The 15552-nt window shown below is 42.0% G+C and overlaps 1 protein-coding gene across 20 annotated transcripts in view; it reads left to right on the top strand.

Moving 5' to 3' along the window:
• Positions 1–15552, top strand: part of KALRN (kalirin RhoGEF kinase) — a 661801-nt gene that overhangs the window by 305951 nt on the left and 340298 nt on the right. For all 20 annotated transcript variants that reach the window (XR_014303322.1, XM_082700868.1, XM_082700867.1 and 17 more), the window contains exon 10: positions 291–413. Coding sequence is in view for 19 of the 20 variants with exons in the window: in XM_082700868.1 (XP_082556994.1) it covers positions 291–413 (123 nt within the window). In the remaining variant the exon portion in view is untranslated. The remainder of the gene's footprint in view (positions 1–290; positions 414–15552) is intronic.

The following is a 15552-nucleotide window of genomic DNA, read 5'->3' as shown; positions in this document are numbered from 1 at the left end:
GTCTGTGTAGCTTGTTTAAAATAATGGACTAATCAAGGCTGGGAAAACTGAGAGAGTAACGAGGGACTATCCTGGCAATCGAAGATGAGATGCCTCTAGTTAAGGGTGGGAGCGTTACATCACCAATGACAGTAATGAAATCCCTGGGTCCACGGTGGGCCGAACATGTCCAGCTGGACTGCTGCTTTCTGATGGGGATGGCAACTCCAGGATGCTGGCAGTCTCTCCTACTGTCACATGGCTTTCCCTCTGCCGGGGAGTCATTGTTTCTGTCCTCCTTCTCTGAACAGGTGTTGGACTGGATTGAAAACCACGGTGAGGCCTTTCTCAGCAAACACACTGGGGTGGGGAAGTCGCTGCATCGAGCCCGGGCCCTGCAGAAGAGGCATGATGACTTCGAAGAGGTGGCTCAGGTGAGAAGCTGTGTGTGTGTGTGTGTGTGTGTGTGTGTGTGTGTGTGTGTAGCTGGGTGAGGGAGGCCAGGGCTGCGGTTTTGGTATTTGCTGAGGCACGTTAGGTTTAGGGCCCAGTCAGGGCTGCCTTCCTGCCTGATGCAAGGAGACATTTGTCTGCTCTTGGATCACTAGGTGAGTGATAGACCCTTAGTTTTGGGTCTTCAGAGAAAATCTTCCTGCCAGCAGGATCTATAAATGGCTTGTCCCCAAGGTGGTGATGGTAGAAGGAACTGACATTGGGAACATCGATAGCCCAGAACTACTGCTTATGGTTATCATCACTGGCAGGTGGGAGCTGGAAATCAGCCTTAGGTCTGCTTGCAGAACTGTGTGTCCTCCAGGATCCAGAGGAAGAAATGGCACCTGCTTCTGCAAGGCTGACTGTGCCCAGAGAATATGGCATAATATTTTTTCTTTTAGCTGAGCTGTACACCTGATCCCAAAAGGGCATTTTTATCTAATTACACAAAGATGCCGTGAGAGGCTTTGACTATTTGGCTTCATGGTGGAGGGATAGAAGAGGGTTTTTGGTTCTGAGCCTGAAGTCCCTCAATTTTATCCTAACTCTTTTATATTTCTCTCTATATATATTAATATATATCTCTTATATTTGTTTCTTTTGGGGAGTTCTTCCATGGGTCCTGAGCATCTTCATCTTCAAGATGAAAGACTACTCTGTCCATTTATCTTGTCAGACATGATCAGTTGCAGTAGGAACTAAGACCTAAAAATGAAGCCGGGAAGGGGCATCTGTTGGGGAATCAGTATGGGACAAAAGGGAGGATGACAGAGCTAGCATTTGCCACAGCTGCAACCAGGCCCAGCTCCCATCCCACCATGTGGGCAGTCCTCAAGGTGGGTGTCATCCTGGGGGTCATGCAGAGTGCCAGCCCCCATGCCGGGAGGCTACCAGCCCCAGACAAAACTGTGGGTGAGCCATGGATGCCAAAGGTGAGCCCCTGCCAAGAACCAAAGGGATCTGCTGGAGGACAGGAGAGTGGTGGGAGCAAACCACATCTCTAAGGATGCTCCAAGTGTGTTCTGGAATGTGAGAGGCCTGGCAGGTGCCAGAAAGACTGAGTCACTAGTGACCTCAAGCTGGGAATACAGATGGATTAGACCCAACCCATGCAATAAAGAAAGCCTCATATAGAATCTTTGTGCACAGTTGGTGGGAATGTAAAGTGATGGAGTCACTGTATGGCAATTCCTCAAAAAATTAAACATAGACTTACCATATGATTCAGCAATCCTGATTCTACATATATCCTCAGAAAAATTAAAGGCTGGGATGTGAAAAGATTCTTGTATATCCAAGTTCAGAGCAGCATTATTCACAATAGCGAAAAGGTGGGAGTAACCCAAGTGACCAGATGAAATTATGCTATGTGAAATAAGTCAGTCTTGAAAGGACTAATAGGAGTCCATTTATATGAAGAACCCAGAGTAGTCATATTCACAGAGACAGAAAGTAGAATGATGGTTGCTAGGGGCTGGGGCAAGGGAGGGAATAGAGAGTTATTATTTAATGGATCCAGAGTTTCAACTTTATAAGATAAAGAGTTCTGGAGATGGATGCTGGTCGTGGTGGCACAACAGTGTGAATTTATTTAATGCCACTGAGCTTAAAACGTTTTACATTATGTATATTCTGCTACCACCACAAGAACAAAAAAACCAAGCCTCATCCCTACAAAGACCTTCAGCAGAATGGGCTGGATCACACCCATGTCATATAGACATGGGCCATATAGGCCTCTGGATATAGCACAGACCCAAAATATTTGAGTGTCCAGACATTCTGGGTACTTCTGCTATCTGTCAGGGGACAAAGGGTGGGACAGGACCACATGGACTCCCTTTCTGCTGAGAGTGGGGTTGCGGTGTCTGGGGCAGTCTTTTGAGATGGAGCCATCCCACAGCTGTGATGTTCTTGCCCCTTGGCTTTCCTGTGACCCAGCCCTTCCTCACTCAGAAAGGATATCCCACAGCCCTGAGCCAGCCAGCGCCCCCTTGCCCTCTTCCTGCTACAGCCTCAGAGGCATTGCCAACCTTGGTTATCGGCCCTTGAGGGCACTGTTGTTTTGTGTGTTGTTACAACCCAGGAAGCCTGGCTGCCACCCGGACTCTAACCTGCCTTCTCCAAACTGCTCCCCTACCTTCTTACTGGTGCCTCATACGCCTTTCACTTGGGACAGTGCCTTCCAATCAGTAGCAGAGACATACTCACTTAAATTCACATTAAAGAAAGAATGGACAAATTTTTTGAGAGCTTATGTTTCCATTATATATTTTATCTACCAGTCCTGAGTGATGGATAGTATTAGCCTTGTTTTATAGAAGATGAACACTAAAGCTCAGAAAATTCTTCAGTATGCCCATACCATCTGGCTTGTCAGTAGCTCTGCTAGGTTCAAGCTCAGGTCTGTCTGACCACAGAGTTGTGTTTTTACCCTAACTTCATGCTGCCCTTCCTTAGTGTAGTATGGGACCTGAGTGTAAAATTCATTTCAAAGTGCCAGTTGGCTCATGAAGAGTACAGAAAAAAGAGCAAGAGTGGGGGGGGGGGGTGGAGAGGAGACGCTGCTGTGGCCATTCCATTTGACATACAACTTTTCCCAGGCTCTGCCAGTGAGTAATGTCTTGCTATAATCCACTTCTCCCTGTCCCTGCTTTCAGGGAAGATGGTGTCTTTCTTAGGAGAGAGAGTTCTACTTTCTAAAGGGCTCATGCTTTTCGAAGTTTTCCCTCTGGAAAGGGGACAGATATGGACAACAGAGGGCTCACATAAGTAAGGGGCGATGAAGTTGCCATATTGCCCTGTAAGTTGGTCTTTAGAGATGAATCTCATAGTCTAGTACTAAGTCCTGTTTTGTTTTCTCATCCCTACTCTGGAGAAGGGAGTGGAGCTGCCTAGCATCCTGAAATTGGTAGTCCACATTGGAAAACCAATGTAATTGCGGCAAAGGCAGATGGACTTGAAGCAGCCTCAGATCTGCTTTGTTCTGTGCAAAGTGATCATCACGCTCAAGTGGTGAGAAAGAAGATGATCCAGGCAGGAAAGGGCATGCTCTATCTCTCTTACTTCTGTTCTCGATCAAGTGAGGGCCACTGGGAGGGGAGGAGTAGATTTAATCAGGATTAGACAATTCTTGAGTCAGAGATCAATGCTATAGAACCCAAGCAGGGATTCTCTTGTTGCTTGTTGGTTGGGGTTGCTGGTTAAGAGATCTAGTCAGGGGGCACCTGGGTGGCTCAGTTGGTTAAGCAACCGCCTTTGGCTCAGGTCACGGTCCCGGGGTCCCGGGATCGAGTCCCGCATCAGGCTCCCAGCTCCATGCGGAGTCTGCTTCTCCCTCTGACCTTCTCGCCTCTCATGCTCTCTCTCACTGTCTCTCAAATAAATAAATAAAAAAAAAAAAAAAAAAAAAAAAAAAAAAAAAAAAAAAAAGAGATCTAGTCAGGAAGGACATCACAAATGGTGAGGAGTACGAGGCTGGGGGTTCACTCATAGCCAGTCCTACAGAGGGTCATGATTCAGTGAAGGAATCTCTTTTAATGTCATGATTTTATGGTTCCGTAACCTGAGGCTGATTGATATGAGAAGAAAATTCTGAGCACCCATTCTCTATATTCAAGTTAAAAAATTGTCTAGAATCAAAGCAGGAAGAGAGTTGTAGCACCTGTTGTACCCCTGGGATGCTGCCCTTCTACAGGGAAGAGCAAGTCCTCCAATGCACAGGGAGATACCGAAGGGCAGTGTGAACTCCTGGAACAAATACGCCTCTGCCTCTCCCTACATGAGATCACGTAAAGACATTTAAGACAATAGTAGAAATATCAATTATATCTGGGAAGAATTAATGTAGTAAACCATGACCTTACATTTTGTGTTTAATAGCTCTTGAACACATTTTAAACAAATGTACCCATCATTTGGAGGAAATGAAGTATTTATGGTCCTCACTCCATCCTGCAGATGGCACCCTTTGAATAGTCTCCCTGGAAACAGAGCTGAAAGGGAAGGGAGATCCTCCCCCTCCCCACCCCCTCAGGTACTTACTGCTGCCAGGGGAGGCTCCTGACAGGCAGGTGGGAGAGTCTGGGGCCACATGTGCACAAGGGGGTCTGTCTCTATAAATATTTCTAGTCCAAGCTACTGAGATTCTCTGTGGTCAGATAGAAGGCCTGGGCCCAGCAGGAACCCTTCTGGTCCTGGTAGACACTTTACTTAAGTTGCCTATAAACTCATCACATGACTCAGGCTATAGAGTTCATCAGATTTCCAAAGACACTTATATTTTTTTAAAAAGATTTTTATTTATTTAGTTGGGAGCGAGACACTGAGAGAGAGCATGAGAGGGCTGAAGGTCAGAGGGAGAAGCAGACTCCCCGTGGAGCTGGGAACCCAATGAGGGACAGGATCCCGAGAGTCCGGGATCATGACCTGAGCTGAAGGCAGCCGCCCATCCAATTGAGCCACCCAGATGCCTGAAAAGACACTTATTATATTTTTATATATATTTATGTTGCATGGTAGTCATTATCAGGAGTATAAACAAGCATAAGCTAGAGTTGCTGCCCATCATAGTGTGACTGTAAGGGGATACATGTGTCCACATGTGCCCAGAGGGAGTATGGGCTATGGTACTGTTATTTTGTCCTGAGATATTTGCTGTTACTCAGAAGGAAAGTACTCAAGTGCCTGTGGTTTAGATAGCAGCTGTGCGGGCTCTGTGAGTGGTCTGCTTTATGACCTCATTATCTGGAATGCCATACTTTCTGTAAGCTAGCTTAGTAAAAAATTAGTGATCATTTGCACTCAAATCTATATTATCTAAAATCTCAAAGCACCAAATCACATTTAAAGCTAAGTTTATTAAACAGCTTTTGTTTAACATTTTTGAAAGAACAGACCATTTAAAGGAAGATTTAAAGAAATATAAATATATATATAAAGAAATATAAATTTATATATATATAAATAGTGCACAGTTAAGCACTTAATTCAACAATCTCTGGTTAGTTGTTTGTCTGACTCTTGCTTTTTTCTCAGACTTGGATAGAAAACACTTAAAAAATCATTCTGAGTCTTGGGGTCACAATAGACAAAATGGAAGGGAAGCAATTTAGTAGACCTATCAGTGACCTTACCTGTTAAAGATCTTCAAGGTATAATCAGCTAACTTACTAGAGCTCCAAGGGTAGGTAGAACAGGGAATCCATAGGAGTAGAAAGCCCCTGTTCTCAGACAGACAGCAGTACTCATCAGTTCCCAAGCCCATCAAGTCTTTGTCGGGCACCTTGAGAAGCGAAAGAGGTATAGCAGTTTCCGTCTTGAGGAAATCATGATCCAAAGAGAAACATGCATTAAACATATTCTAACCCTATAAAAAGTCCCATGGTTTGAAAGGAAGCATAATCTTTATCCTTTCAGGGTTTTCAAGGAGCACTTTCCAGTGAAACCAAGATAAACCATTAGTTCATTTGGTGATCCAATAAATACGCCTGCCTAGGGGATGGCGTGGTGATCTTTGGAGTAAGTTCCTTCTTTCTTTTCATGCCTGAGATGGTGACCAATTATAGCAACTGCAGATGCAAGCAGAAGGAAAAGGTGGGAAATCTTCAACAGATGCTGTTTCACACCCCAGCTTCTTGGAGAGGACAAAAGTTTCTTCAGCGGGATGAAAAAAAAATAGTGAGGAAGAAAGCCAGGAAAATACAGAGAAATTAATATCATGAAGTGGGCAAGTGGAAAAAATGAAGAACAATCTTGTTACCCTTTGGATCTTGCATGGCATTCATCCCACTTGAGGGGATTCAGGATATTCCCTCCACAAACACCAGTGAAAAGTTGCATGAGCTGATGGGACCACTCTCAGGAAGAAGAAAGATAAGATATATTCTGGAGAACTCCCAGCTATGGGTTTTGAAGGTCACTTTATATACACTTGATGTGGAAATTGAGAGGGAATCAGAGCCAATATCTAAGATATTATAGTCTACCAAAATCTCTTATCAAGACCATGAATTGACCCCCCCTCCCAACTTCTGGTGCTTCCTCTATGGAACAAATGGCACATTCAGAAGAAATTGATACTGCATTCCTAATGATTTTAAGTTATGGGTAGTGAACTGAAGGACTTAAAAGCACTGGTGACATTCTTATCTCTTGTTCCATGTGATGGCAGGGACTGTGGAAAAGAGGGGAGACATTGAAAAACAAATGGCTGCCTATGTAGATGGTGTTTTCAGAAGTGTTCTGGAGTATACCCTACAGAGCCAGGATGATGGACTTCTGGTAAGGGAAGAGTGCATCTTGTAAAGATTGGGGAAGGTCTGGCAGAAAGCTTTGCTGCTCTATCTAGAAAGATGGAAGTGAACTTTGAAGTAAGTGGAAGGAGAAAATTATCCTAGTAATATGGGGCACCATAGAAATGACATGGAAAGAAGCACCTAGTGAAGGAGATGCCCTTAGGTCATCTTAGGTAGGAAAGTACAATTAAAATTGCCTATATATATATATATATATATATATATATATATATATATATGTAAAAAACATATTACAATATGTATATATACTTACATATGTACTTAAATTTTAATACCAGGATACAAATATAATAAACATTCCTGAGACTTTAGGGTATTGAGCTTATAACTAGAAAACTGTGAGAGAAAAGGATTTTTTGTTTAAAGGACTCATTCTCACAGGAAGGATGAACATAATCAGAAGGGATCACATGGGTATGAGATCTACAAACCTGAGGGTAGTAAACAATATGGAGAAGTAATAGAGATATAAGAAGAGAGAAAAAAAACTGACTGCTACTGGAGAGGACCATGGTCTGCTCTATCACAATGAGGGTGTGGGAAATGCTATTCTGTTATTATTTCACTTCTGGTTCAAGGGAAAACAATGGGGGTGATGACAGTCTTCAAATTTCCCAGAATCTCCTGTAAATTTTGTGACACTGTAAATAAACCATCTTTATGTTGTTGAGAGTCGAAGATTCTGTGTGAAAGAGAACGAATCATTGTAGAAAAGCTCAAAGGAGTATAGGTTGTGTCTAAACTCTCAAGAGCATTGACCTTTAGATGAAAGGGCTTAGACTTGGCTCTTAAAGCAGAGAGAAGTAGTAAAGGGTTTTGAACAATGATATAAATTAAAACACAGTTCACCCGTGAATAATACAGGAGTCAGGCACCACCCCTTGCGTAGTCAAAAATCTGCATATAATTTTTGATTCCTCAAAAACTGCACTGCTAATAGCCTGCTGTTGACAAGAAGACTCACTGATAACATAGTCAATTAACACATATTTTCATGTTTTATATGTATTATGTGCTATATTCTTACAATAAACTAGAGAAAAGAAAAATGTTAAGAAAACCATAAGGAAGAGAAAATACATGTACAGGACTCTACTGTATTTATAAAAAAAAAAACCCACAAATAAATGGACCCACTTGGTTCAAGCTCTTTGTTGATCAATGGTCAACTGTATAATCTCTAAACCAGAGAAGTAAGGATTTCTCTGTCCACTGGCTATTTAAATCACATATGTAGTATTGTGCCTAATTTGAGAAAACGTATATTCAAAAGGAGATTGACAAACTGTACTTGATTGTAAGAAGACTGCTAGGATAGTGAAATTCAAGTAACTGGATATATTCCTTTTTGAGTAAATAGTGTTTTATGGAACGCAGGGCAATAGGCTTAATAGTTGAAGGCTTCCTGTAGAAGAGATAAGGGTGGAAGGGATAGTGAAGCCAATTTTAGCTTCATTCAGATATAACTTCTAACCCATACTTGATTTTTTTATGAGCTGTCCAAAATCAGAGTGAAATACTTTGTGATGTCGTGTGCTTCTTACCACTCGAGCTTTTCTGTTAGAGGTGACCCTTTATTCCCTTAGGATATAAAAATCCTCAAGTCTTCCTATTTTAAAAATGAACAAACAAAAAAGTGAATAAAAAGAAACTTGAGCTATCTTTTCTGGTAGTATAGACTGCTTTCTCTGTGCTTCTCCTTTCCTTCATAGCCCAGGTGTATGAGAGAAGAGTATTTGCCACCTCTATTTCCTCATCTCCTAGATGCGCTTTGACCCCTGCATTGGACTTCTGTTCCCTCTGGGCAAATGAGGATAATCTTATCCAAGTCTTCAACTGGGCTTTTTTGTTGCTAAATCCAAAGGACAGTTTTCAGAAATTAAATGGTCTTCGGAAGGCATTTGACCCTGTCGACCATTTCCTCCATTTTAAATTCTCTCCCCCCAGCCTTCCATGACACCATGCTCTCTTAGTTTCCTTACATCTTTCTAGCTGGTCCTTCTTGGGCTCTTCTCCCTTTTCCCAAGGATTTCCTCAGACCATCTCTTCTTACAGTACACCCCAGGCATGATTTTATACTCTGTCGTAGCCTCAACTGCCACCCTTAGTCTGATGGCTCTGAAATCCATGTCTTATCTCTGATCTGATCCCAGAGCAACCTGTTCATAAACCCGTTAACTCTCTGGACACATCTACTTTGATTTCTTGGTGGGTTCTCAAATCCAGTGTATCCAAAATTTATTTTATCATTTTCCACCCCTTCTAGATGTGTTCTTCTTCCTGTATTCCCCATGCCAGGGAAGGACACCAACAACCCATTTGCTCAAGCCAGAAACTTGGGAGTCATTCTTGACTTCTACTTGGCTCTCACACCTTTTGAATCCTTTGCGAAGTCCTACTGATGCTACCTCTTTATGTGTCCCTTTCCTTTCATCTCTATTGCCACTGCCTGAGATCAGAGTCTCATTATCTCATCTTTGGTTTGTCACACTATCCTCCTGTTTTCCCTAACTTGTCATAGTCTCCTTAAATCCTTCCACACACTGCCATAAGTTCAAACTATTGATATCATAAACCTTCTTATGACCTGGCTACTGCCTCTCTGGCTTTATCTTTTATCCCTCATGTGCTCCCTTTACCGCCCCCCCTCCCCATACTCCTGATGTCCCCGTTTGTATCTGAACATCCCATGCTCTCAAGTGTCAGTGCTGTCTGCTCTTTTATCACTCCTATTTATTTAAGTCTGACCACCCCTGGCAGCTTCTGTTCATCTTGAAACAATCATATCAAGTATCTTCTCTTCTCAGAAGTGGTCTCTGCAGTTTGGTTGAATGCCTCTTTTCTAGGCATCCACTTATTTTAGCCATATTCCTGTGATGGCAGTTATCATGCAGTGTCATCATTAATTTTAGGCCAGCCTCACTCCCCAGCTGGACTGTGACTTCCTTAGAGCATGAATTTTGTCTCATTAGTCTTTTTATCTCAATGCCTAGCACAGGGAGCCTAACAGGCAATTGGCACTTGAAAAAGTAAATTAATGGTACAGAGAGGATTTCTTTGTGGGATGGATATCAGGTCCGATTATCTCTGAGATCCCTTCCAATTCCAATTCATGATAAATGGAAGAGAAGTAGATTGGATGAATATTCATAAGAATGCAAGCCCCAGAACCATATAGCCTGGGGCCTGAGAGGCACCCTGTTAGAATTAGTGAGACTGCACTGAGCTGGGATCAACCTGGATGGCCCTGCCCAGGATCTGACACTTGGAAAGAAGTATTTTTTTAGTCATATTTTGAGTGAGATTTTTGGACTCTGCTGTTTTTTTTTAATTGAAAAAAAAAAAAACCCTAAAAAATAATTTCAGTTGAAGTCCTAAGAAACCAATCTTGACAAGAGGAAATGGTAATCCTTACTATGTGCATTTCCAGCTCCACTAAGTTTCCTTGATTTTTCCAGCTGAGATAGCTATCTTCATACTGTATTGTTAACCCTCTTCCTCCTTAGCTTATATGTAGTGAAGTTCTTTATCTCTTGCAAAAATTCTTTTTTGAGAGATGAATAATATTGGCCTTTTCCAGAAGAATTTTAAAGGGAAAAAAAGAAAATACCCAAAAAGTAAATTAGATAAAAGAAGTATACAGTATACTGATTTTATGTTCAGTATATTCATTCTAAGTCCAAGATAACTCATTTGGTCATACTTCTTTTGATTCAGTGTATCATGTTCATTGATAGATACTTTTTGCTTCTCTCTATTGAAGAGACCCTAACACCAACAACAATAATGATAGTAGCATAACACAGAGTACTTTCTGTGTACTGGACACTGTTCCTTCTTTCCTATACTAACTCACTTAATCCTTATAACATTAATGAGTTAGGTATTTCTCTTTTTTTCATTTTTTTTTATTCAAGTATGATTAAGATACAGTCTTCTATCAGTTTCAGGTATACAATATCATAATTCAGCCATTCTATATGTTTCTCAGTGCTCATCAATATAAATGTTCTATTAATCCCTTTATCTATTTCACCCATCCCCCCCATTAACCTCCCCTCTAGAAACCACCAGTTTATTCTCCATATTTGAGTTCATTTTTTTGTCTCTTTTTTCTTTATTCATTTATTTTGTTTCTTAAATTCTGCATATGAGTCATATTTGCGTATCCCTGAATGACTTCTCTCACTTAAGCACTATAACTTCTAAGTTGTTGTTGTTGCAAATGGCAAGATTTCATTCTTTTTTACGGTTGAGTAATATTCCATCATATGAATATTATTATATTATATATTAATATTCCATTAAGAACCTTTAGTACATATTTTTAAAATATATATTAATATTCCTTTATACACACATATACACACACCACATCATCTTTTTACACTCATCTATCAATGGCCACATGGGTTTGGGTTGTTTCCATATCTTGGCTATTAGAAAAAACGCTCCAATAAACATAGGGGTACAAATATCTTTTTGAATTCTTGTTTTCATATTCTTTGGGTAAATACCCAGTAGTGGAATTACTAGATCATATGGTAGTTCTACTTTTAATTTTTTGAGGAGTCTCCACAATGTTTTTCCACAGTGGCTACATGGTCTCATTCCTACCAGTAGTGCGTGAGGGTTCCTTTTTCTTCATATCCTTGCCAACATTTCTCATGTTCTTTATTTTAACCCTTCTGAGATAAAGTGATATCCCATTGTGGTTTTAATTTGCATTTCCCTGATGCCTAGCGATGTTGGGTCTCTTTTCTTATGTCTGTTGGTCATTTATATATCTTCTTTGGGAAAATGTCTTTTTAGGTCCTCTGCTGGTTTTTAAAATTGGATTATCTGGTTTATTGGTGTTGAGTTGTATAAGTTCTTTATATATTTTGGTATCAACTCCTCATTGGATATGCAATTTGTAAATGTCTTCTGCCATACAGTAGGTTGCTTTTTTGTTTACTAATGGTTTTCTTTGCTATGTAGTGGTCTTAGGCCAGTCACTTTATTTCCCTGAGCCTCAATGCCCTTCTCTAAACAGGATCTAGGGATAGCAACTCTGGGGAGTGATGTGACTGTTGGAAATAACATATGGCAAGTACCTAATAGAGAGTTTGGTTTATAGGAGATGCTTGATGAGCAGTGGCCTCTGTGGCAGCAGTGGTGGCCATGGGGTGGTGATGATAGAATACCTCTAAGCCTCAGTCTCTTCTAGGCTGGGTTATCAAGTACCCTGCTATCATCTCTCAACATTCAGCTTGGTGTGGGCTGCTTAACCATGTTGGGAAGAGTAGGTTTCTTCCCTTTTCTATACTCTTGCCTCCTTTATCATAGACTAGTTGACTGTATATATATAGCTTTATTTCTGGACTCTCTATTCTGTCCCCTGCATCCATGTATTTGATTTTATGCCAATGTCATGCTGCGCCATACGGTATGCCATACAAGTGCTAAGGGGACAGATCAGCTATGGGTACTGAGAAGCCTGATCTTCAGGTTAAACATTATGGAAGAAATGGCCATCTAATTTGAACAATCAGAACCAAGGAAACAAATGGAATAGTGGTGCATTCTGCCTGGGGACGGTAGGTACTGGGTACCGAGCACTGGGCATCCAGGAGTGAATATGTTCAGAAATGCAAGGAAGAGAATGGGCAGTTTGTCTGTGGGAAGGCTCTCAAAAGATAGCAAGGCTCCAGCTACTAGGCTGCAAGTTGGAGGCAGGGTTCCTGGGACATCAGGTAAGGAAGGACTGATTCTTAGGGACAGGATCAAAACTGGGCATTGGGCAGGGCTGGATGGTTGCCAAGGGGACCTGATGTGGAGGTCTGTTGGTGAGATGTGTGTTTCCATTTGATTTCTGAAACTGGGCTGGAGCCAAGCCTGCCACAGGGCCCCAGGAAAGGGAGAAGGAAGAAAAGAGAGTCTGGGCACCAAGTAAGAGCACTCTCCACTCTAGAGAATTTTCAGACTCAGTGTCCTCCATAGAAGGGTATGAAGGGGGTGCCTGGGTGGCTCAGTGGGTTAAGCCTCTGCCTTTGACTCAGTGGGTTAAGCTGCTGCCTCTGGATGATCTCACCATCTCAGGATCGAGACCTGCATCGGGCTCTCTACTCAGCGGGGAGCCTGCTTCCTCCTCTCTCTCTGCCTGCCTCTCTGCCCACTTGTGATCTCTGTCTCTATGTGTCAAATAAATAAAAATCTTTAAAAAGAAATAAAGAAGGTACCAAGAGTGTAACTACTTGAGTTCCGTAGCATGACAACATATTTACCATGCACAATGAGAATACTGTCTCTTAGAAAGCATTGACACGATTTAGAAAGGAAACAGGAAAGGCTGTTCCAGAGGAAAGCTCTCCTGTCTGCCCAGTATTGATTCTGAAAGCAAAACATTTATTACTGTGTCTTCCAATAATTAATTTCAGCACAGGTCAACCTGCCCAGGTGAAGAGAAATCAAATCGATTTCCTTTCTCTTCCCTCTTCTTTCCATTTCTGTGACACACTGAGTACCATGGGCCTTAGCAATGAGCTTGCTGCCCTAGAAGCTAGCGCTGGCTGGACTGAACACTAGAGGGAGGGCCAATAGATTTGCATACAGGGGGATAAAAATACTTTGAAAAGAATTTGCAAGGTTCTAAATCTGTGCTATAAAGTGAAGCTTATCAGAACAAGTAATGATAAGAAATGCCATTTATTCAATACATACTTTATAAAGAATAGCTCATAGAATCTTTGAAACCACCCTTTAGAGTAAGTGTTAATTTATCCTCATTTTCCAGATGAAGAATCAGGCCCAGAGGGGCGCCTGGGTGGCTCAGTGGTTTGGGCTGCTGCCTTTGGCTCGGGTCATGATCTCAGGGTCCTGGGATCGAGCCCCGCATCGGGCTCCCTGCTCCGCAGGAAGCCTGCTTCCCTCTCTCTCTCTCTCTGCCTGCCTCTCTGCCTACTTGTGATCTCCGTCTTTCAAATAAATAAATAAAATCTTTAAAAAAAAAAAAAAAAAAAAAAAAAAAAAAAGAATCAGGCCCAGAGAGGAGGATCCTTCAAGGTTAGGAGGCAAGATTTGAACCCAGGTGGGCTGACCCCAAAGCCCTTCTAGCACATATGCATTCATAGTAGGAAAAACAGAGCTTTTCAACAATCCTTTAGAGAGTTTTTTTTTCCCAAACAATGTTTCCCTTTTTATTTATATTTATATTTATATTTTTAATTATAAAATTGCACATATTCAATATAGAAAAGCAGACAAGCAAATAGGACCAAAAATAATCCACCCACTCAGTTGTCTAACAGTGGCTAATACATTGGTATTTATTCTCCCAGATTTTCTTCCCTATACGTAGGGAGGAATACATATTCTTATGTATGGTCACTGGCTTTTCTTACTTAAGGATATATCCATAGTAATGGATACACTGTTATTGATTGCTATGGCATTGCAGATTACCATGGTAATCTATAATGTTATTTATTTTTTTGGTGAAGTCTCTAATATGAAGACTTCTTACTCTTTCCCAGAGTCTGGTAATTTATAATTATAGGTTATTAAAACCAGGTACAATTATAAGTATGTAAAGAGAGGCAAAATAAGCATTGAAAATGGAGAGCTGGGTTTAACCCAAGGATTCAGAATCCTCTACCAAGAGAAAGCTTTGGAAAATGGCAGTTTATAAGTGCCCTCCAAGGCTTTCCTGCTCCCTGCCGTAGATGCACATGAAGGGCAATGCTGGGAGGACTCTCTGGGTCCCAGCTGGAGTGGAGCCAAGTGACTAGTGGTGGCAGGAGTGGTGGTAGTGGGGAGTGCTTCAAAACAGTGGCCTTTGTAGCCTCTTTCTTCCTCCTCCTCCTCTTCCTTTCTCCTTCTTCCTCCCCTTCTCCTCCTCCTCTACCTTTCTCCCTTCATGGCTGTCCCATCTTTTCTGAAAAAGGGACTCAGTCAGGGTCCAGCATACAGTGCTCAGCTCTGGCCCAGGTGTATTTCAGGTGAGCAGTATTTTCCCGAACCCCGGAGAGCCCCATGGGGTGAATGCTCCCTGGCTGTGGCATTTGGATTGTTGGAGCAGATCAGCAGTGTCTAGGCTGAAGGGTAGGGGCTTCGGAGAACTTGCTGGCAGATGAGACAGCTGGGACAGATGACAAGTGCCAGGAACCAGCCCCTAAGAGCCCCCGAAGGGCTTCAGGCTTTATATGACACAAACCAGAAAATAAAACACATTATCACCAACAAGAACAACCCACCAAGCAGATATGTCTTTTTTTTCTCTGCCAGTGAGCAACCGGAGGCATTTTCATGAACTAATTTTGTTTAGAATACATTTTTAACAGGAGAAAAGCCTGCTGCCAAGTACTGGCAGGAACAAAGCATTGCGTCTGAGTTATTCCACCTGGAAAGGAAGCCAGGTTTGGGACAGAGGGAGCTGAGCTCTCGAGGCATCCTATAACATGAGGGGACATCCAAGCCTCATTGGGACTCGTGCCTTTATTTGTCTTGGCATACATGGGCAAATGCCAGCCAACCCTAGGCACTGCCCTTTGAGTTTCAGAGACCTGCTACATTCTAGGAGCCAACCGTGCTGAGTACTGGCAACCTCCACTGTAATTACATATCTCCATGGTATTTCACACTGTGGGCTCTTTTGTATAATGTATCTGAGCTTCAGCAATGCCAAGTAAGGCTTGAAATAACTCTGGTGGACTTTAGTCCATCATATGCTTAGAATTTGAAAATAACATCGAGGGAAGGGGGCAGTAAGTGAGGCTAAAAA

Source organism: Mustela nivalis, assembly GCF_964662115.1.
Source record: "Mustela nivalis genome assembly, chromosome: 1".
Lineage (NCBI taxonomy): Eukaryota > Metazoa > Chordata > Mammalia > Carnivora > Mustelidae > Mustela > Mustela nivalis.
This window is presented reverse-complemented; position numbering and strand designations above follow the sequence as displayed.